This window comes from Xenopus laevis, chromosome 6L (assembly GCF_017654675.1).
Source record: "Xenopus laevis strain J_2021 chromosome 6L, Xenopus_laevis_v10.1, whole genome shotgun sequence".
In the NCBI taxonomy this organism is placed as follows: Eukaryota; Metazoa; Chordata; class Amphibia; order Anura; family Pipidae; genus Xenopus; species Xenopus laevis.
The window spans coordinates 144,330,767-144,355,219 of NC_054381.1; the positions used below are offsets into that span (position 1 = coordinate 144,330,767).

The 24,453-nt window shown below is 41.6% G+C and overlaps 1 protein-coding gene across 2 annotated transcripts in view; it reads right to left on the reverse strand.

The window, feature by feature from the left end:
* The window catches only part of rspo2.L (R-spondin 2 L homeolog), an 86,177-nt gene extending 67,477 nt beyond the window's left edge, over nt 1–18,700 (reverse strand). Inside the window, exons 1-2 of one of the 2 annotated variants that reach the window (XM_018266662.2) lie at nt 17,907–18,700; nt 17,109–17,377 (exon numbers count right to left, since the gene is read on the reverse strand). In XM_018266662.2, the coding sequence (XP_018122151.1) occupies nt 17,109–17,202 (94 nt within the window). In that variant the 5' untranslated portion in view covers nt 17,203–17,377; nt 17,907–18,700. 2 annotated transcript variants of the gene reach the window in all.
* Between the last annotated feature and the right edge of the window lie 5,753 nt (nt 18,701–24,453).

The following is a 24,453-nucleotide window of genomic DNA, read 5'->3' on the forward strand; positions in this document are numbered from 1 at the left end:
TATAGACACCATCTCTCCCTACTATACCTGCTATCCCACAGTCACACTCCCTTCCCAGAGACTATTATCCACTGTTACTATAGGCACCATCTCTCCCTACTATACCTGCTATCCCACAGCCACACTCCCTTCCCAGAGACTATTATCCCACTGTTACTATAGGCACCATATCTCCCTACTATACTTGCTATCCCACAGTCACGCTCCCTTCCCAGAGACTATTATCCACTGTTACTATAGGCACCATCTCTCCCTACTATACCTGCTATCCCACAGTCACACTCCCTTCCCAGAGACTATTATCCCACTGTTACTATGGGCACCATCTCTCCCTACTATACCTGCTATCCCACAGCTGCAAAGACACTGGCAAATATTCAAACTGCTGCCACAGAACTGAGAATGCTGCCTACAGAGTAAAGAAAGAGTATGTGGCAGTTGTATCGAATATGAAAACTGTCACATTTGTCAATGAAGATATGAGACAATGCATCAAAATGTTTACCTGCAGCCAATCACCATTCTGCTCTATGAGCCATTAGTCCTGCTGCAAATTGCAAGGATGTAACATTTTTTTCTGCGCAGGATCAAATCATTCCAAATGATAAAAATAAAAAGTCTAGTTATTTTACCCAACAGTTGCCTTTGATACAGTCTTCTAAGATATATGATTGTGATAAATCTGCCCATATGTGTAATACTATTGATTGCTACACCTGCTACTTCACAAGGCTCAAAGCTCCGCTTCATGGACAGACAGCTCTGTCTTGGTACAAAGGGGCAGTTATCTCACACTGGGAAAACCTATACAACAATGCAGGGGTTTTGCCGTTTGTTTTTTACTACTGGATTACCTGCTTGGAGACTTCTCAGCAGGCTTTGGAATTTACCCTACTGATCTCCTGGTGAGGCCTCATACTGAAATATGCCCTAAGCTATCTCTTTAACTCATAGTTAAGGAAAGTCTCTGTCTCAAGTATCTCACCTCTTAAACATGTGATTTTAGACTACACGTACTCGTCTCAGTGGTGGGAACTCTGCCTTTCTAACAACAAACCTTCACAAGGATAACTCTACATTTTCAGGCAGAGGAAACTGTAAAGGTTATTGAACTCTCTAGGGGTCCCGGTTTTCAGTGTAATGTACCTTCCTTTCACATTGCTTAAATAATTTCAGAGATTTTTTGACACGTAAAGGAAAAGAAACGCATTTTTCAAGGCATTTCATGACATTCTGGTTACAATCAGATCTGAGAGTACCATAAAGCAGAACATTTCGAACAGGATCGTATTTTAAAATGTTGTTCTGTAAAATTAAGTACACAGTACTCTGGTTCTCAAACTGTGTGGCTGGCATCCCGGGGGGTCCTGGAACAGTGGTGGGGGAGGCTAGCCTGGAGGTTCATTTACAGGAGATTATGGGAGAATGCTTCTTTTCTGTCCTACATACACCTGAAAGTCCAGCTTGAAGGTTACTTAGGTAAGATTTGGGCAGAAGACTGCAGATATACCAATGTTTTACTAATCTGTAAAGTAGTCCCAAGTATTGGTGATGGTGTTACAGTAGGAGTTTGGGAACCCTCAGGGTAAAAATAACCTTTATCACCTTTATCTTAAAAGCCTCAGTGACAACGCTGGACCCTAGGACCAGAAATGCCGCCGGCGGCTCTACAATTACAACGCTTGTCTTTAGTATGCATGCCAAGGCTGTAAACTCTGTGGCCCTTTATTTATTGATGATGTACAAATTCCAAATCCTACTGAGAGCCTATGAATATCAGATATAAATGCATTTGGGTATGTTGTAAACCAATCAGCCCAGGAGCTACTTCAAAGTTTAAGCCTATGCAGTTGCAGTTTAGCCAAAAATCAACCACAGAAGTCAGGTTTTGGTGGAGGTTATTCTATGCTATTCTAGAAAGCCAAAAGTTGCACTACACCAACAATCTCCAGAAATACCAATACTGGTCAGTTTTAGGGGAGAGACACACGCTCAGATTCGGGAAGATTAGTCGCCCGGCAACAAATCTCCTCTTCTTTGTGGCGACTAATCTCCCCAAACTGCCTTCCCCTGCCTTTCCACCGGCTAGCATGTTAATGGCACTTGGAGCAATTTGTTTCCGTGTGAGGCAACTTGAGGTGACTTCAGAAAATGAAGCCATTAGCTTGCCAACCTGCCGGCGATTTACATTTTAGCTGGTGGGAAGGCAGGGGAGGCAGTTTGAGAAGATTTATCGCCCCGAAGAAGAGGAGAGTTGCCGCCGTGAGACTAATCTCCCCAAATCTGAGCATGTGTCTCAGCCCTTAGGCATTTTTGATCTGATCCAGCCAGATGACCACAGCATTGCTGGACTGGCTCACTGGGATAACAGGGAAACTCCCTGTGGGCCCAGGTGTTAATGGGCTCTCCTCCTCCCAAACATTGGGCCTATTTCATGGTCATTCCCTATTTCTGTGTAGAAACAAAGAGATACAATAGATGGGATGATAAATTATAGTTTGGAGAGTGGGCCATGGGTCTAAGGAAGTGGTCTTGAACCATTAGCTTCTGAGTAACATGTTACTCACCAACCCCTTGGATGTTGCTCCCAGGGTCCTCAAAGCAGGTGCTTGTTTTTTAATTACGAGCAAGTTTTGAAAACCAGGCGTACTGCCAAACACAGTATCCTGTAGGCTGTTAGTCCACAGAGGGTTACCAAATATTCAATCACAACCCATAATTGACACCCCCAGGCAGGGTTGGACTGGGGGGCCCTTGGCCCACCGGGGCTGCTGCCCAAGGGCCCCCCTCCAAACCCCTCCCCGTGATCCGCGTATGTACACATGCGCCAGCACGTAATCTTTTTCTGGCATTACCAAGACTTATCACAGATGTGGGTGGGGATTGGGGTCGGCGGGCCCACAAGATCTGGGTGCCCACCGGGTTTTCTCCCGGTGTCCCGCCAGCCCTGTGCTGGCCAACCTTGCCCCCAGGGACTTTTCATGCTTGTGTTGCTGTCCAACTTTTTACATTTGAATGTGGCGCATGGGTAAAAAAGTTTGGGGATTTCTGATCTAAGGGTTTCTGGCAGGGCTCTGGCATCCCAATTCAAAACTGGAACACACTGATAATATTTAATGTCTGCTGGAAGTTGTACTTCAACAGCTACTGAAGACCCTCCAGTTGGGCAAGACAGATATACAGAGGTACGGTCACCATCTTGACTTACTATATCTTCTCTATCAAACCAACTTACTTATAACTGCAGCTCTAACTGCTGGACCCTAAGCAACTACATTCCCCCCCTCTTAAATAGAAAAACAGCTCTGCTTTTGTCGGTGACACAAATTATCATCCCACACAAGAGAATTAGCAGGGAGAATAAAAACAAACACCCCGCATCCTGGATTTGCTCAAATTCCACAGTGTTGACAATATCCGCGCATCTGCCAATATTGAGTCTTTTGCTGGTAATCAAACATTCACCCAAAAAGCAATTCAAGTCATGCTCTGGGCTTAATCCAGTTGTTCAGTGCGGTGGGAGATCAATTAAAAGCAGCTTAGATTATTGTAACAGGACAATTCACACAATTGCAGCGAGATCTCTATTCATTTCTCCCGCTCACAATACCAAACTTAAGCTCCAAAGCAGGAACACAACTATCACCCCTGCGCTGAGCAGCCGGCTCGCTAAGCAGTTCCACATTTAATTAAAGGCACAGTATAGCCTTTGTTGCCACAGGCTGGCAGGTCACTTTTAAGCTTTGCAATCAAATTCGAGCTCAAGAAAAGGGGAGGGAAAGGGGAAAAGAAAAAAATAAATAAAATAAAGTTTCGAATTCTAGAAAACATCTGTTGGAACGACTTCAAAATAAAACCCCACTTTATAATCTAATGTTTAACTTACTCCAAAAATTTACAAGACTTTAAATGCTGAAACCGTTTTGCTGGGGCATTTTATGAGGGGGGCTGCTCAGGTTTAAGCAGAGGGAGCTTTATTGTTCTCCAGAAAATGTGGTTTAAACCCAGGTATGTAACGACCTTGTTAGGAATAACAGTCCGACAATTAGGTGCTGTTTAGGAAACATATTGGACGTGGATTGCAAAAAAAAAAAAAACCTACCCAGATGTATATGATACAGTGATCTATAAAATACCATTTAGTGAACGACTCTTTAAAGGGATACTGTCATAGGAAAACATGTTTTTTTCAAAACACATCAGTTAATAGTGCTGCTCCAGCAGAATTCGGCACTGAAATCCATTTCTCAAAAGCGCAAACAGATTTTTTTTATATTTGATATTGAAATCTGACATTGGGCTAGGCATATTGTCAGTTTCCCAGCTGTCCCCAGTCACGTGACTTGTGCTCTGATAAACTTCAATCACTCTTCACTTCTGCACTGCAAGTTGAAACTATACCACTCCCCTCCCTTTACCCCAGCAGCCTAACAACAGAACAATGGGAAGTTAACAGTAGGGATGCACTGAAACCCCCGAATCCTTTGCAAAAGATTCAGCCAAATACCGAACCAATTCTGAATCCTAATTTACATATGCATATTAGGGTGAGAAGGGGAAAACATGTTTTAATTCCTTTTGTGACAAAAAGTCATGCGATTTCCCTCCTTGCCGCTTATTTGCATATGCAAATTAAGATTCGGTTCAGCCAGGCAAAAGGATTCGGCCGAATCCGAATCCTGCTGCAAAAGGCCGAATCTCAAACCAAATCCTGGATTTTGTGCATCCGTAGTGACCAGATAGCAGCTTCCTAACACAAGATAACAGCTCCCTGGTAGATCTGAGAACAGCAGTCAATAGTAAAATCCAGGTCCCACTTTGACACATTCAGTTACATTGAGTAGGAGAAACAACAGCCTGCCAGAAAGCAGTTCTATCCTATAGTGATGGCTCTTTCTGAAAGCACATGACCAGGCAAAACGACCTGAGATGGCGCCTACATACCAATATTATAAATTAAAGAGAGGAATTATTTCCCTATTCTTCTGACATGGGTTACATTGAAAAACATTTGATAAGTGAATTTGGAATTGTCCTTATGCTGGTTATAAGCCCCTACACCCCCTTTAACAGAAACCATATAACCTGTGTTACCCCCTATCCACTATGGCTGCCCGGCTGCATAAAAGTCTGAAGGCAAGAGGACAGCAGAGTCTGGGGTTGGTGCACACAAACACTATGGGTATGGGACCTGTTATCCAGAATGCTTAGGAGTTGGCGTTTTCTGGATAAGGGGTCTTTCTATAATTTGGATTTTCATATTCATTGTGTCTGCTAAAAATCATTTAAACATTAAATAAACCCAAAATAATTTTTTCCACCACCGATGACAATTAATTACATCTTATCTGAGACAAGTAAAAGGTACTGTTTTGTTATTACAGAGACAAAGGAAATAGGTTTTAAAATGTTTAATGATTTAATTAAAATGGAGTCTATGGGAGACATCCTTCCCGTAATTTGGAGCTTTCTGGATAACAGGTTTCCGGATAACGGATCCTATACCTGCATAACGTTTCAATCATGGGAAGGTAAGTAGGTGCAAGCAGGGTGGTTAAAGGGGAAGTTTATACTTTATTTAATCTGGGAAATGTTGCTTTTGTTCTCCATTGTTCTTTTGCCTGTTAAAGGGGATTTATCACACCCCAAACTCTTCCCCCAGTGGAGCAGCAGGCTGACATAGGCCCCATCTATTTGTGGGAAACAATAACCAGCAAAGATGGAGCCAGGTTGATGCCTCCACCTCTTCCCTGAGACACAGGCTTTCTGCACTGCCTATACACAAGTAAAAGTCTAACAAAATAGACAATTTGGGGCACTGGGAGGATATATGCATATAGGTGGCACAGGGAGGCTTTAAAAAATCAGCCTGGTCACACCATTACCATTTTCCATTGGCAGATGGTCGGCTTTGGTGTGAACTGTAACATGAACTGCCTCTTTAAAAGAACAGTATAGTAAAGCAGCAGAGCAATACAGGTCTTGCATATAATATGGTCCGACTAAACACCCACCCACAATGTGGTACAGGTATAGGGTCTGTTATCCGAAAACCTGTTATCCAGAAAGCTCCAAATTACGAAAAAGGCTGTCTCCCATTTTATCCAAATAATCCAAAATTTTAAAATGATTTCCATTTTCTCTGTAATAATAAAACAGTAGCTTGTACTTGATCCCAACTAAGATATAATTAATCCTTATTGGAAGCAAAACCAGCCTGTTGGGTTTATTTAATATTTACGTGATTTTTCTAGTGGACTGACGATGCAAATTAAGTAAAGATCCGTTATCCGGAAAACCCCAGGTCCTGAGCGTCCTGAATAGGCATGCACCAAATCCAGGATTCGGTTCAGGATTCAGCCAGGATCCGGCCTTTTTCAGCAGGATTCGGATTCGGCCGAATCCTTCTGCCTGGCCAAACCGAATCCTAATCCTAATTTGCATCTGCAAATTAGGGGCCGGGAGGGAAATCTCGTTACTTTTTGCCGCCCTAATTTACATATGCAAATTAGGATTCGGTTCGGAATTCGGCCGAATCTTTCGCAAAGGATTCAGGGGTGCGGCCGACTCCAAAATAGTGGATTCGGTGAATCTCTAGTCCTGGATAACATGTCCAATACCTGTACTGGTACATGGTACAGAAGCTGTATAACCTTTAACAAAAATAATATTTCACTGAAACTTTAATTTGCCCTTAAAGGGATTGTTTTACACTGTGCTGTAGCGAGTGATATTTTGAGACTCTTTGCAGCTGGTCTTCATTTTTTTTTTTTTGAACGATTAAGCTATTGCTATGTGATTATCATCTCTCCATTTTGCAATTTCAGCAATCTGGTTGCTAGGGTCCTAATTACCCCAGCAACCAGGGAGTTTTTTTTTTGTGCAAGACTAGAATATGAGGGGTCTGAATAGAAAGATAAGCAATATAAAAAATAGCTATAAAAGAAAGCCTCACAGAGCACTGTTGGGGTCAATGACCCCTATTCGTAAGCTGGAAAGAGTCAGAAGACGATGGGAAATAGTTGAAAAACTATATATTAAAAAAAATGAAGACCAGTTGAAAAGTTGCTAAGAAATGAGTTAACTTGAATGTGAACTACCGCTTTAAAGGAAAAGGAAATCTACCAAAGCAGTTTATTACCAATAGATAATAGTGCAAGCTATAAGACTATATTTATTCTGCAGAACGCTTTACCATACCTGAGAAAACAGCTCTACAAGTTCTATCTGGTTGTTTAGGATAGCAGCTGCCATATTAGCTTGGTGTGACATCACTTCCTGCCTGAGTCTCTCCCTGCTCACTCATAGCTCTGGGCTCAGATTACAGCAGGGAGGGGAGGAGGGAGGGAAGAGCAAACTGAGCATGCTCAAGCCCTAGCCCTGGAGGTTTAAGCTGAAAACAGGAAATCTGATACAGAAGCCCATGTGTACACAATAGAAGGAAAGAAATGCTGTGTTTCTTTTGACAGAGGACTCAGAGCAGCATTACGTTTAGTATTTACTGGTGTATTTATATAGACCTTTCTGATAAAGCTTACTTAATTTTAGCCTTTCTTTCTCATTCAATGCCACTGTATTCTGTGAATACTCAACAAAAACAAGTCACTCCATTACCGCGTGCTTCTCGGGCCAGGCCTAGGACTTCATGTACAGGACTGTGTGTACAAGAGACCATTAGGACAAATGAGCAAATCACAAGCTGATCTCATTACATTCGATCAATACTGCAACATCATCCCTCTCCATGACTCAGGTCTGCTCCGCTCTCTGGCAGGCCATTTATTTTCATGTAAAAAAAATGCAATTCATCATTAAAGAAACTGCCGAGTTAAAGGAACACTAAGCTCCAATAAATATTGTTTTACGGAGAAGAGGCATTCGATTCAAAGATGATTAAAAGTTAACTTTAAGTAAGTTATAAAATGGCTTATTCTAAGCAACTTTACAATTGGCCTTCAATTTTTTTTCTTTTTTTTATAGTTTTGTTATGATTTGCCGTCTTCTTCTGACTCTTTCCAGCTTTCAAACGGGGGTCACTGACCCCACTTAAAAACAAATGCTCTGTAAGGTTACAAATGTTTATTAAATTATTAAATTATATTAATTACTACTTTCACTACTCATCTTTCTATTCAGGCCTCTCCTATTCACATTCCAGGCTTTTATTCAAATCAATGCATGGTTGCTAGGGGAATTTGAACCCTAGCAACCAGTCTGCTGAAATTACAAACTGGAGAGCTGCTGAATAAAAAGCTGAATAACTGAAAACCCACAAATAATAAAAAATGAAAACCAATTGCAAATAGTCTCAGAATATCCCTCTCTACATCATAATAACAGTTAATTCAAAGGTGAACAGCCCCTTTAAAGATGTTTTTCCCAGGAGTTATGGGCCCCACAGCAAATTCATTTTAGAGCCCCCAAAATATCCAGAGGTGACCTGTTTTACCACTATATATTGAAATTACTTAGCGATGGGCGAATAAATTCGGCAGGCGTGAATTAGCAGAGAATTTCCGCGTTTCGCCACAAGCTTATAAATTTGTGCGAAAATTTGCTAGCGTCATAAAAAAGTGTGTCAGAAAAGACGCTCGCGAAAAAAACTTTGTGCATCAATATTAATTGGATTCCCATTGACTTTAATGCTGGCGTTGGAGTTGATGCGGGCGTCAAAATTCGCTTTTTCAAATTTTTCGCAGTTTCACTTAAATTGCTAATTAAAGGGGTTTTTCACCTTTGGGTTAACTTTTAGTATGATGTAGAGAGTGATATTCTGAGACAATTTGCAATTGGTTTTCATTTTTTTATTGTTTGCGTTATTTTTAAGTATTTCACTTTATGTTCAGGAGCAATTTCAGCAACTATGTGGTTGCTAGGGTACAAATTACCTTAGCAATCATGGAATGGTTTGAATGAGAGACCGGAATATGAATAGAAATATATGTAATACAACTTAACAACAACAATAAAATTGTAGCCTAACAGAGCAATAGTTTTTTTTTTATGGCTACTGACCGTTTTAAAGTTGTAAAGAGTCAGAAGAAGAAGGCAAATGATTAAAACATTTTAAAAAAAGAAATAATGAAGACCAGGTGAAAAGTTGCTAACAATTAGCCGTTCTACAACATACTAAAAAGTTAACTTAAAGGGCTGGTTCACCTTTAAGGTAACTTTTATTATGTTATAGAACGGCCAATACTAAGCAACTTTTCAATTGGTTTTCCTTATTTATTTTTTATAGTTTTATAGTTATTTGCCTCTTTCTTCTGACTCTATGCAGCTTTCATATGGGCGTTGCTGACCCCTTCTAAAAAAACAAATACTCTGTAAAGCTACAAATGAATTGTTATAGTTACTTTTTATTACTGATCCTTCTATTCAGGCCTCTTATATTCATATTCCAGTCTCTTATTCAAATCAATGCATGGTTGCTAGGGTAAGTTGGACCCTAGTTACCAGATTGGTAAAGATGGCAAACTGGAGAGCTGCTGAATAAAAAGCTAAATAACTCAAAAACCTTCAATAATAAAACATGAAAACCAATTGCAAATTGTCTCAGAATATCACTCTCTACATCATACTAAAAGTTAACCCAAAGGTGAACAACCCCTTTAAGGGTGAGCCACCCCTTTAAGTAGTGGCTCATGGGGCCCCCCTAATTCTCATGGACCCCCTCAGGTCTGTCACCTTCTGTCAGCAATTACCAAGCACAAAATCACCTCCCGAAATCCTCAGAAACAGTGGAACAGGGAAAGCTATGGGGGGAGGGTCTGGAAGGCAGAGCCAAGATGCACCATTATGACTTTACACTTGATCAATGCCTAAAGCACTTTCTTCTTCTTCTTGTAACAGGGTTATAAAACAATAGGGGGACTATGAGAGACAAGTAGCTTGAGACCAGACAACCCGAGAGTCAATGGCTGTAATCTGAGTCATTAATAAATATAAACTATGCACTGCAGCTAAGGGATCTATTATCCAGAATTCTGGGGACCTCTGGTTTCTGGATAATGGATCTTTCTCTTAATTTAGATCTTCATACCTTAAGGTATGTCATAGAATGGCTAATTCTAGTTGGTTGTCATTGTTTATTTTTAATATTTTTTTTTAAATAATTTGCCTCCTGACTCTTTCAAGCTTTCAAATAGGGGTCACTGACCCCATATAAAAACAAATGCTCTGTTATTGCTACTTTGTATTACCCACCTTTATTACCCTTTCCCATTCACATCCCAGTCTCTTATTTAAAGCAATGCATGGTTGCTAGGGCAAGCTGGACCCTGGCAACCAGATTGCTGAAATGACCAACTGCACAGCTGCTGCATAAAAAGCTAAATAAGTCAAAAACCGCAAATAATAAATATTGAAAACCAATTACAAATTGTCTCAGAATATGACTCTCTACATCATACTAAAAGTTAACTCAAAGGTGAATAGCCCCTTTAAGGCTACTAGAAAATGATGGCCTGACACTGCTATCTTATGACTACAAAAAACAGCCAATAATATGTAGTGTTCATGTTATATGTGCATATTTGAAAACATCATATGGAAGTCTATCCATAGATTAAAACAGGACTCTGCACATAATCTGCTTTCTAGGGGTGCAGCCTGTATGAACCAGCAAGCAAAATGGCAGCCTCCATTCATCATTATAAATGCAAATATGCAATAATTGGATGTTTTAACACTTCCCACAAAATATAAAGCATCCAAGATTATCTGTCCACTAGAGGCGCTGTTTCATTAGTGTCCATTAGGCTCCATCTGAATGTAGAGAATATATTCCCTTCTAATACACAAAAGACCTGAATATCTTGTAAATTATATCCTTATAAACGGTGAGTTCTGATGTCATCAGTTATAAACAGTGAGTTCAAATGTCATATCTGTCACATGACTCACTGAAACTTGTGTATTATAATAAATAAAGTACCCCCAGTTGCAAAATATGAGGATATTAGAAGTTACCTCGGCGTTCCTTGACCTGGTCATGAAACTCCTCATTAACTTATAATATCCTAATATTTCACAAGAGGGGGTACTTTATTCACTATATAATACACAAGAGCCCTGATTATCCTGTAAATGATATCCTTATAAACGGTGATTAGTGATGTCATCAGTTATAAACGGTGAGTAGTGATGTCATTTTTGTCACAGGACTCACAAAAAAGTATGTTTTATAATAAATAAAGTACAACTTGGTGGAAAATATGAGGATATTAGAAGTAACCTAGTTCCATGACCTGTCTTTCGGCCTCGTGCTTTTATATGGTCATGAAACTCCTCGTTGACTTATAATATCCTTATACATTTTACAAGAGGGTTTACTTTATTCACTATATAACACACAAAAGCCATGAATATCTTGTAAATTATATCCTTATAAACGGTGACTAGTGATGGTCGAATTTGTCCCGTTTCGCTTCACCACAAATTTCCCATGAAACTGTTGAAAAATTTGCGAAACACCAATTTTGACGTCGCTGGCGTCAAAATGGGCGTCGGTGTCAAAGTTGACGCCGACACCCATTAAAGTCAATGGGCAACTGTTTATCATCGAATTTTCACAGCAAACTCGCAAATTTATTCGACGGCGGCGGCGAAACTGGCAAATCCGTCGCAAATTCTCCCATCACTAACGCTGACAAGTGATGTCATCAGTTATAAACGGTGAGTAGTGATGTCATTTTTGTCACATGACTCCCTAAAACTGCATATATTATAATAAATAAAGTACCCCTTGTTGGAAAATATGAGGACATCAGAAGTAACCTCGGAGTTCCATGACCTGTATAATGGAACGCCTCGGTAATATCCTTATATTTTACAAGAGGGGGTACTTTATTCACTATATAACAAGTAGAGAAATAATGAGGACAGTTGGTACTTGCTGAATAGACAGATCAACCCACAGGCCTGAGGATATACAAGAGATTTGGGACCTTATAAAAAAGTCAATGTAAATGGTGGTGAGTGATCTTTCTCTATGGCTAAACCCTCGGCCAGATGATTAGTCAGGGACGGATGACATTTGGATGTTACAAGAGACTGCTCTAGTGGTACTTACTAGAAACCACATGTACAATTACAAGATCAATAACAGGGTTATGTGATCCTCCTCCCCGGAGTATTCTCAGCTTTATGCTTTCAATTTAGCCGGGAAGGCTGTAAATATATTTATCGTCATTGTTATCATTAGAAGCATTAACCATCCATTATTCACTGCACTAAAAACGCAGAATAGAGCAGCACCAGCGATATTTTCTTGTAAATATTCATATTAGGCAAAAACAGATACACTCAGACGCTGCCATATACAAGGGGGTTGTTCAGAATTAGTGCCCCCCCCCACACACACACACAAAAGGGCAGATGAAAACCCATAAGGTGTTGCTTTGTATTTTTATTCTATACAGTATAGGGTTTGGGCCATGTCTTTAATATTTTAAAGCCTAATAAAAAGAGATACTTTGCTTATAAGGCTGCTGCAAGGTTAGTTATATACAGCAGCCCTATGCAACCTCCTTGTAACTTTATGCATATGCCCAAAGCCAAGTCACTCCACTACTGCCAGTTTATAGCTATGTGTGCTCAAGACAACAGACACAAAACAGAAGGAAGAAGGCCAAATAATTAACAGTTGGGTCAGTTTTACGACACCAATGACCCTACCAGCATGTTGGTATATTGTGAGAAACAGTCCATTGAAAACTAGGGAGAACATACAAACTTTATATAGAAAGTTGCCAGGTGGGAATTGAACCTGCAACCTCAACACTGAGAACCCAGGTTCAATTCCCACCAGGACACTATCTGCAGAGATTTCTATATTCATGTTTTCCATGTGCGGGTTTCCACATAGCTTACATAGAAGCAAAAGTCAGGGGCTTTTCCCACTGTATTCTCTTAATAATAATAATGAAATATTTTGGGCCAAAAAAATAAACAAGTATGATTTACACTGTCTGCCGTCCTTAGCCATTCTCTCTCTCTCTCTCTCTCTGCTGTGAATAATAATATTTTGTGCTCTCCGTCAGTCTCCATGTGCAGTGAAGTATATCCTGAATCTTCTAACGGCACACGTCTGTCATCTAAATCAAATAAACCCAGCAATGTGCGGAACATATACTCAGCCATCGTGTGAAGGCTCGCAGCTATATGGGTCTCAACTTTTTGGGGGTTTTTTTTCCCATTAAATTATTTGCAGATATTGATATTTAAATAAAATTGTGGAATTAAAGCAAATTCGTTAAGAAAATAAATAAGTGCCATTAACTGTGTGCAGTAGATGGAGGGATCCGTAGAGCCCATGATGTCATACCACCGTGCTACTCTTACACCGCTCCCCCAGTTCAGCAGAGCAGTAACATTTAATAGGAAATAAAACAGTATTTGAAATACTTGAACTATTACATATTACATAAGGAAGTGTGGTTGAATGCCAAGCATCTATGATAATATTCAGCAGCTGTGCTTTTCAGACTTTTTGGGGGGTCAAGACCCCGTTCTTTGGCATAACGTCTCCCCTAGTTCTACATAAAATGTAACCAATATCGAGAAACAATTCTGCTGTACGCTACAATTTCTGGCACGTCCGTCTGCGTCTTTACATCTGTTACAACTCAACGCACCCGAGTTGGAGTTTTATTTAAAGGGCCAGTTCCCTTCAATTGAACTGTGAGTATGTTATAAAATGTCCTTTTCTTAGCAACTTTTACATTTTTTTTATTTCTGACTGATTGTCTTCTGCTTCTGGCCTGTCTCAGCTTCTACTGTATCGTTGTTAGAGGGGTCGCTGACCACAGCAACCATGAACTATTTCTCTGTACGGTTAAAATCTTATTGTTGCCTTTTTTTTACTAGTTATTTTTATATTCAGGCTGTCCCCTAGTTACCTTATACACCAAGTCAGCAGCTTATTGGCCCATGTATGGAGCCCCCCGACGGGCTTCCCCGATCGAGATCTGGCCGAAAGTCGTCCAGATCTCGATCGGATGGGACAAAAAATCCCGTCGGATCGCGGCCGCATCTGTTCGTTGATGTGGTCCCGTGATCCGACCCCCGTTTCACATGCGTTAGGATCCGATCGTTGGGCCTTAGGGCCCACGATCGGTTCAGCCCGATATTGCCCACCTCAAGGTGAGCATATCGAAGAGAGATCACTCATTTGGCGACATCGTCAAACAAGCGGATCTCTCCGTGTATGGCCACCTTTACAGTCGCTCATTCAAACTACAGCCTGGTTGCTAGGGTAAATCAGACCCTAGCAACAAAATAATTTACCCTAGCAACGGAAAAGTGCTGAAATTCTAAACGATCTCAGAATAGCACTGATTACATCATATCAAAAGGGGGTGAACTACTCCTTTTATGACAGCTGAAGGGCTGCAGATACAGCATTAAAGTTCAATTTTCAATATAGAATTCTTTGGCACATACAAGAGTCATTCCCCTGCCCCTTTCATGCAAATAGGAGGCACCCTATGACTCCACACAATATTATTTGTATTGTAGATACTTTGCATAGAGGTACATGAAGACGAATGCAAACATTACCCATAGCAGTTCCTAACCAGGCCTGCGAATGGAACACAGAGGGGCTATAAATACATTTTGCCTGGGTTTGCACTATGTGTTCTGATTGATGTGCATCAATAATTCCAAAACCTCCTTGGGAACGCGGCCTAAAGAACACATACTTGGCGTGCGCCTTTGTCCTCCAGGAACTCTAATTTCAGATATTAATGTGGGTCTATTGTTGGCCATACGGTTTGCAGGTGGAGCTCAGAAAAGTTAACTCTTGTGTTTTATTGGAAGCAGGGATTTTCTATTCCCTTATAAACTCGGGCTATGGCATTATATTTACAAAGAAAAAAAAAAAAACCTGACCGTGCAGTGTTACATGGTAACAAATTAAAATACTGCACAGCAAAACCACTGTTACTATCTTTTTTCAGCCAAATAGCAGTTAATTGAAACCAGACGGAGCACATTTGGAAGCCCGAGTGCACCTCAAAGTGGCGGTGAGGTCTCTCCGGAACGTGCTGCTGCCTGATGGAAATTTAAGCGCTCGGTGCTATCAAAGTCACCGGCTAAATTCACCCCCCCATCTCTGATCGGTCAGTTTGGGGACAAAAACGTTATTTGTCGATTAACCCTTTCCAGGGCAAAGGCTGCTGTCGTTCTGAGATTGAAAAGCTCACCTTTGCCAATTCAGCATGTATTTTCCAACCAGGATTCCAGAGTCTGGGGCAGCTGAAGGAGGGCCAGAAATGAGGGTCGCCTCCAGTCTATTCATTACTGTATTTCTCTTAGTATTGCTGCCTTTATTCAGTGGGGCAGACAGTTATTTTAAAGCTACAGCCTAGCATCCCACCAACCTTTATAAAGAGACATGTCAAAGTGTTTAGCTGGGAGAATTAAAAGGGTGGTTCACCTTTAAGTTAAGTTTTGTAATTTTATCGAATGGCCAATTCTAAGCAACTTTTCAATTGCTCTTCATTATTTATTTCTAATAGTTTTTTTAATGAATGCCTTCTTCATCTGAATCTTTCCAGCTTTTAAGATGGGGGGGGGTCACTGACCCCAGCTTAAAACGAATGCTCTGTAAGGCTACACATTTATTGTTACTGCTACTTTTGATTACTCGTCTTTCTATCCAGGCCTCTCCTATTCATATTCCAGTGTGTGGTCGCTTGGGTAATTTGGACCCTAGCAACCAGATTTAGGAACCTGCAAACTGGAGAGCTGCTGAATAAAAAGCTAAATAACGCAATGAAAGAAAAACGAAAGCAAATTGTCTCAGAATATCACTCTCTACGTCATACTAACAGTTAATTTAAAGGGGAAGAACCTCTTTAATGTGCATTGGAGCCCAATGCTGTATAGAGTATCTACCATCTACATCTCCTCTATACAGACACATGAGTAGGGCAATAGTTACTACTGAAAGCTTTTGGGGTTACGTGAACATTTATCCATAAAGTTTCTAACAGTCACCTGATCAGAACAGCAGAAAGATTAAGGACTGCCAATAAGCATGCATGACATTTGCTGGACCCTGACCAAGGTTTAACCCAGGAGAGCCCATACTTTACTAATGCGAGGTTGACTTTTAGTGATGATGTCCCATTATGATCTACATCCATAAAAGCATTGTTAGCATTCTGTGCAGTGGAAAATATGACTTAAATACTGATTCATGGGAAAATGTCTATATTTAACAAACATCTATTTCTTAGGTAACCTTAACGTGATAAATATCTGAATGAAAAGCATGAGTTATATAGACAAGCTGTTTGTTGACAGTGTCTTGAGATCTACTGATCACCAGCTAAAGCTGCCCAAACACAGTCGATAAAAGCTGCCGACAGACCGAGTCCGCATCTTATCGGCCCGTGCGTGTGGCCCTCCCAATCGTAAATCGCCAGATGTTGATCGGACAGGGTTAAAAATCCCATTGGATCTCTGCAGTCCCGTGATTCGACCACCCGTATTGGCAGCATTATGATCTAATCGTTGGGCCATAGAGATGAGCCCGATATCGCCAACCTCAACGTGGGCATATCGTGGAGAGATCCGATTGAAAAAGCCCAATATCGCCAACCTCAATGTGGGCATATCGGGGAGAGATCCGATAGGATCAGCCCAATATCGCCAACCTCAATGTGGGCATATCGGAGAGACATCTGCTCGTTTGGCGAAATCGCGGATCTCTACATGTATGGCCACCTTAGAGGTCTACTGGTAGATCCAGACCTACCTTTTGGGAACCCCTGGTTTAAACAATCTCTTCCTAAGAAGCTATGCCAACAATAGACAGTCCCCAAACTGCACAGTCATTCTGCCTTGCACCTACCCAACTGCCCTCTCCGCAGCCAATAGGGAGAGGCCCCTGTGAGCTCATCTCCAGTGCCTATACCATAACACCACCTATTGTACATACAGAAAGCACCATGTGATCAGCGACTGGGAATCAGATCCCAACAACTCCCTGAGCCAATAGAAGCCCCGCGGGGCAAACTGGTGACTGTTCCCAGCAAGACACGTGCAATGTTTGGGGATCAGTTACAGACTGAGCTGATCCCTCCCCGGGCACTGACCTCTCTTGCTCCGTCTCCAGCGGGAGGCTTGGCAGTGACTGTAATCCACACAGTTCAGGATGATCAGGGCGAATGAAAAGAGTTGAAACTGCATTTGGACGGCCTTGAAATCACCACGTTTAGGTGAACGGAAGAGAATTATTATTAATAATAATAATAATAATACAAAATAGATGGTATCCTTCCTGGTGGGGAGATAAAGCGTCAGCTCCTCTGGCAAGCAGTTCAGGTGATGCACAGTCCCCAGCAATGCAGCTAAACACAGCAGCCTGGATACACAGAAACAAGAAAGGGGACTTTATAAACTGAAGGGTGTCAAACTGCCGAAATTTAATTATCACCAAACTGCCCTTTGATCACAGCCCCCTCCATGTTATTCATGATTTAACACTTAAAGGGGAACTCCTCCCAACCCCCAAATCAAAACTTTTTTGCATCATGAAAGAAAATGTGATTCTAAGCAGCTTTCCAATATACATTGCTTTTCAAAAAGATGTTTATTTTCTCTGCACCCCTGGCTCTGACTCCTGAAACAATGTAGCAGAAGCCTGGGAAGAAGGAATGGCTACAAGAAGAACTAAATCCAAATGGCAATTCCATTTACACATAATTAAGGCCACTGACCATTATTCATTAGAGTTACATTTGCTTTCATTATGCAAAAAAAACAGCATTTGGGTGGAGCTCAGATTTATAAAGAAATAATGAGACTAGTAATTGGCGCAGGTAAATGGATGAGACGGTCCCATGACACCTGTTATTAGACACACTCTGAGAGGAGACACTTTACATTCGCACCTTACTGTGAGAAGTGACTGCTCCGATGCTCCGCTCTAGGGATCGATGAGTCGGTGGGTTTCCGCGGGCGACCCCGGTGGGTACAAATACTGAACACGTGGAGTTTGGGGGGTCGCGACCCTCTCACAGCAGATCCCGGGGCTGGTGGGGTAGAAGCTCCATTGCCGGTGGCTGGAGGGGTTTAAACATCACACAAAGCTCCTGCGACTTTTCCATCAGAGAAGAATGAGAGGCGGCGAGTCCGGAGACAAGTCCATGGGGGGCGGAGAGTCGCAGGTGTTGGTCGGTACAAGCGGATCGCGAGTGTGTGGGATGTTCCAGTCGTGCGTCTCAACTCTGCACTAGCGCCGCGCCTGTCATCCCAGCCCAATGTAGCGCTGCTTGTTGTACATAAGCACCGGACTTCTTCTGTCCTGTCTGTGTGTCACTCAACTTCACTCCTTCAACTGTCTGTGCGCTTTGTAGCCTTTACTTCTCTGCGCCGCTCCCTCTCATCAACTGTCCGTGCGCTTTGCGCCTCTCACTGATCTGTCCCTGCACTGCGTGCGCCTCTCGCTACTGCTACTCCTGCACTGTCTGTCTCTAATCCTGGACTCTCTATTCAGCCCTACACAGTCTCTCTGCACTGTCTCTATTCACTACACAGTGTCTCTGCGCTGTCTGTATTGAGCCGTGCGCTGAGGGGAGAGATGTGCCAGTGAGTAGTTGGTGCAGTGAGCGCTCAGTATATAAACGCACAAGTATCGCCTCCCAGCCACGCTCTGCTGCTTCCCCCGGGGTCCTAAATAAAACCAAGTCAAATCCTGATCCTCCTCCTTCCACCCCCCCCCTCCCCTCAAGTCTGTCCCTCACTCCCAGCTCCTCACCTACATCTTGTCCAACAAGCCGGGCTCTCTAATTAACCCTGTAGAAGCGCACACAGTCGCACAGCAGCCGGTTGCTATTGCAGCGACTTGACCTCCAGCGTCTGATCAATAGTCTCACTGCGCCGGGCCCGGGATTGTAACAGACAGAGCGTTCTGTTTGCGCGGGGCAAGGACAACGAGTCTGATGCCACAACATTTTGCGCACAGAAATGAGTTTGTGGTCTGCGATCTTCTCATCATCATTTATTAAGGTCAGCATTGCGCCAGCAAGTTTATAACCGGCATCTTCTTACTGTAATGAGCAAGGGAACAAGGGATACGATACAAATGGGATCTGAGGAGTCTGCTCACAAGAGCTTGCAATCTAAAGCAATGGTGTAACTAGATGTTACAGAGCCTTACAGCAAGGCCCCACTAAAGTTAAGGAATTAGACATTTATCATGATCACATGATGAGACTCATCAATCGGTTCCCAATTGAGTCCACAGGGTTGGAGTGGAATAAACTGAGTCTGATAGTGGGGGTCCCCTATATAAATGGGGTAGTACCTATACCACTGACCCAGCACTCACAGGGTCTTATTCTTCTTCTATAGCTACCTCCTCCCCCATCTAAAGGCCCTGCTCACAAGAGCTTGCACTCTAAAGCAATGTTGTAACTAGATGTTAAAGGACCTCATAGCAGGACCCAACTAAACTTTGGGAATAAGACATTTTCCTAAACATAAATTGAGACTTCCACTGGGTCCCCAATATCACTGAGGGTACCCCAACAGTCACAGGGTCTTATTCTATAGCTACCCCTCCCCCATCTGAGGGCCCTGCACACAAGAGCTTGCACTCTAAAGCAATGTTGTAACTAGATGTTGCAGGAGGGTACCCCAACAGTCACAGGGTCTTCTTTTATAGCTACTAGTGATGGGCGAATTTCTCTAGTTTCGATTTGCCAAAAAATGGGAGAATTTCCTGTAAATTTTGGAAAATGGTGAAAAATTCACGAAACTCGAATTTTGTCGCCCACGTCAAAGTCAATGGGCATCCGAATAGTGTTGACGCCAGAGACTTATCCTACACAGGTCCAATTTTGTTTTGACACCAGTGAATTTTCGCGGGCGTTTCTCAAATTTATTTGTCGGCGGCAAACCACAGAAATTCAAATTTAATCGCCCATCACTAATAGCTACCCCCTCCCCCCAATCTGAGGGCCCCGCACAAAAGAGCTTGCACTCTAAAGCAATGTTGTAACTGGATGTTACAGGACCTCATAGCAGGACCCAACTAAACTTTGGGAATAAGTCATTTTTCCTAAACATATATTGAGACTTCCACTTGGTCCCCAATATCACTGAGGGTACCCCAACAGTCACAGGGTCTTCTTCTATAGTTACCCCTCCCCCAATCTGAGGGCCCTGCACACAAGAGCTTGCAATCTAAAGCAAAATTGTAGCGAGGTTTTACAGGGCCACTACCACTGAGGGTACCCCAGTCACAGGGTCTTCTTCTTCTATAGTTACCCCCATCCCTGATCTACAGCATCATTGTTGGGCCATATTCCTTGGCTGAGGGAGGCTGCACATGTTTTTCGGTGAGAGTAACTGCCAGAATATTGCGGCCACATTTGAAATGAAATGAAGTCGAAACACAAAGCCTAATTAGAGGAGCCGAGGGGACACTGCGAGGGAAGACATTCCTGCTCCAAAGAGTTCTTACAACTTTAATGGCATTTGGGGAGACTTAAAGGGACCGCGGCGAGGGAATGAAGTTTATAGTCCATGACTTGTGTAATCACGTCGCCTTCTCTAATGTCTGAGCTACCGAAGAAGTCAGACTAACGGCAAGAGATCAACCGGGGACCTTTCCCATGGCCGATCCATACTTATTATTCTGATTTTTCCTCGGCCGGTAGCGAGTTCAAATAAAATGCAATTGGTCGTTTACAATGTCCCTGTTACAGAACTGGTCCAATGGTATTTCACATGAAAATCCTGTCTTCCATTTATAAAGTGGGCACACAGCTGGGTATTTAAAGGAGAACTAAACCCTAAAAATGAATGTGTTAAAAATGCCATATTTTATATTCTGAACTTATTGCACCAGCCTAAAGTTTCAGCTTGTCAATAGCAGCAATGATCCAGGACTTCAAACTTGTCACAGGGGGTCACCATCTTGGAAAGTGTCTGTGACACTCACATGCTCAGTGGGCTCTGATTGGCTGTTGAGAAGCTAAGCTTAGGGCTCGTCACTAATTATCAAGCAGAAAATGAGCTTCCCCTGTAATATAAGCTGATGCTACAGGTTTGCTGATTATTAAATTCTGATGCTAATTGCACTGGTTTCTGTGCTGCCATGTAGTAATTATCTGTATTAATTACTAATCAGCCTTATATTGTGACGTTTCTATTCTATGGGACAGATTTATCAAAGGTCAAGGTAAATTTTGGAATGAAAAAAAAAATCTAATTTCAAGCTTTGTGTGTACTTTGACTAGGGAATATTCCAAATTTGATTTGAATTTGAAAAAAATGCGAAAATTCGAATGTCTAAATTTATCATGTACTGCTTCTTTAAAAATTCGACTTCGACCATTCGCCATCTATTTTATCTGTTTTAGCCTATGGGGAGACCTCGTAGAGCCTATTTGGAGTCAAGTGAACGACTTTGAAAAATCGAATTCGATCAAATGTGCTATTACTTCAAATTCGGCTGAATACGGACCTATTCGATTGAAAACGGACCTATTCGTCCAAAAAAAAAACTTCGACTTAATTTCGGTTGGTCTTTTTGAATTCGGATTTCAAAGTTTTTTCAATTCGAAATTCAACCCTTGATAAAAATGCCCCTGAGTGTACTGTATATTGTGACATTTCTATTCTATGTGTACTTTATATTGTGAGTGGGTCCCTAAGCTCAGTAAGCGACAGCAGCACAGAGCATGTGCAGTGAATCAGCAGAAAAGAAGATGGGGAGCTACTGGGGCATCTTTGGAGACACAGATCTTTACTGCTAAAGGGCTGTGGTTGCCTTGGGCTGGTACAGAAGCACAAAACATAATGTACAACATTTCTAGCTACTTCTTTAGTTAGGCTTTAGTTCTCTTTTAAGGGGGTCTATAGCCAGTGAACTACTTGTTGTTTTGTAAGGAGGAAGAGTGTAGGGATTGCTGGGCAAATTGGCAATCGTGCCAGCGCTCAACTGCTGATATAAACTATATTTCCCCACCAAGAAGTTCTAGGGTACCCTGGTTAGCCTTGGGCATACTAGGGTACACTAAAACCTCATGGTGGGGAAATCTAGACTGTAGTAATGGATAAATCTGTCCTGTATCGCTTCGCCAAAAAATTTGCAAAACTCCAAAATTTGTGAAACGGCAAAAAATTTGCGTGAAAATAATTTTGACTCACGACAATTTTTTACACCAGCGCCAATTTTTCATGCGCCACTTTTTTGTCCAAATGCGTTAAAGGCTATTATGGGTGTCAAAATAAGTTTTTGTACACGAGCAACTTTTTTGACGCAGTGAATTTTTTTTCATCAGCGAATTTTCACAAAACAATTTGCAGGTGGTGAAATGCAGAGATTCGCCGCAAATCCATGCCTGGCGTATAAATTTTCCCATCACAACTAGACTGGCATGTTAGGGTATCATAGGATCTGGCCCATAGCTAGTGGACCCCAAGCCTAGGGTATTTCCCATCAGCCCATAGTGGTGTAACTAGATATTACTGGGCTCCACAGCAAATTATTTTTCAGGCTCCCAAAATGTCTAGAAGGTTGACCTATTTTACCAATATTTATTGATATTGTATATGAATTAGGGCCTCGTGGGGCCTCTATACCTCCTGGGCCCCCCTGCAGCCATAGGGTCTGCTTCCTCTGTAGTTACACCTCTGAGCCCACCCTTATATCCATCAGACATATAAAGAAAACCTGCACTATTTGGCACAACCCATATACAATCAGGGTGTCAGGTTCTCTGGTAGGACCCAGTATGGCACTGGCTGTCAGTTTATAAAGTATAACTCCCAGCACCCTCTGCTGAAGGTCTTCTGGTCAAAACTAAATATTGTAGCCATGACAAGAAGATCCCAGCACATTCACTTGCTGAGCAAGAATATGTTTGTATCACGAGATCTATGAATGACCTGTAAAATATATCCTTGTGCTTAATGATGTCATCACTTAGAATCAGTGCTTAGTGATGCCACTTGTCACATGACTCAATGAAACTTAAGTATTATAAAAAAAAAAAAATTGTACCATTTATGTCCCATGAAATTTAACTCTGGGTTCCTCCAGCGACGCTCATATGTTCCAAGAGTAACATGTGTAAGATATGTGCATGCTGATGTCATCCGTTATAAATGGTTCTTCTTAGTGATGTCATTTGTATCACAGGGCTCTCTAATACCTGTGTATTATAAGAAATAATGTGCCTCTTTCTTTTAACACATAGTGAATAAAGTACCCGCTCTTGTAAAATATAAGGATATTATAAGTAGTGATGGGCGAATTTCTCACGAAAAATCACGGAATTCGAACATTTTCTCTAAAAAATCGTGCAATTCGAACGTTTCCACTTACAAATCGTGAAATTTAAACATTTTCACAAAAAAAAATCGTGAAAATCACAAATTTATTTGCTGGCGGCGAAACATGGAAATTTGCCCCGAATTAGCGCCATGTGGATTTTTTCACAATCACTAATTATAAGTTACCGAGGAGTTTCATGACCATATGATACAGGTCATGGAACTCCGAGGTAACTTCTAATATCCTCATATTTTGCAACTGGGGGTACTTTATTTATTATAATACACAAGTTTCAGTGAGTCATGTGACAGAAATGACATCAGAACTCACCGTTTATAACTGATGACATCACTACTCACCGTTTATAAGGATATAATTCACAGGATATTCATGGCTTTTGTGTATTATATAGTGAATAAAGTAAACCCTCTTGTAAAATATATAAGGATATTATAAGTCAAAGAGGAGTTTCATGACCATATAAAAGCACAAGGCCGAAGACAGGTCATGGAACTCCGAGGTTACTTCTAATATCCTCATATTTTCCAACAAGGGGTACTTTATTTATTATAATATACACTTTTTTGTGAGTCCTATGACAAAAAGGACATCACTACTCACCGTTTATAACTGATGACATCAGAATTCACCGTTTATAAGGATATCATTTACAAAATATTCATGGCTTGTGTGTATTAGCTATTAGGAATAAAGATATTAGAAGTTCCATGACCTGTATTAAAACACCGGGTTGCAGTTCATAGAACTTCCTCTGTGACTTCTAATGAATATATTGCATCATGTTCCCTTAGCGATGTCATCATTTCTAAATCGTCGCTTAGTGATGTCACTTGAGTTACATGACTTGCATATTAGAAAATGCCATGGGATATTGTATGTGACAGAAGAGGTCCATGACGCACTACTTTGCAACTTGAGGGTTGCCACCTCACCCCTTTAATACCAACCATATATTGAAGCCACATCCTGTGGAGTAGGGAGCAATTCATTTAAATGCATGCTGCAGACTGAACTGGTTCATGTGCAGCCATGCACCATGCATCTATATGAATTGCTAGCTAGTCATGCAGGATGTGGCTTCAATATATGGTTGGTATTAAAGGGGTGAGGTGGCAACTCTATCCACAACC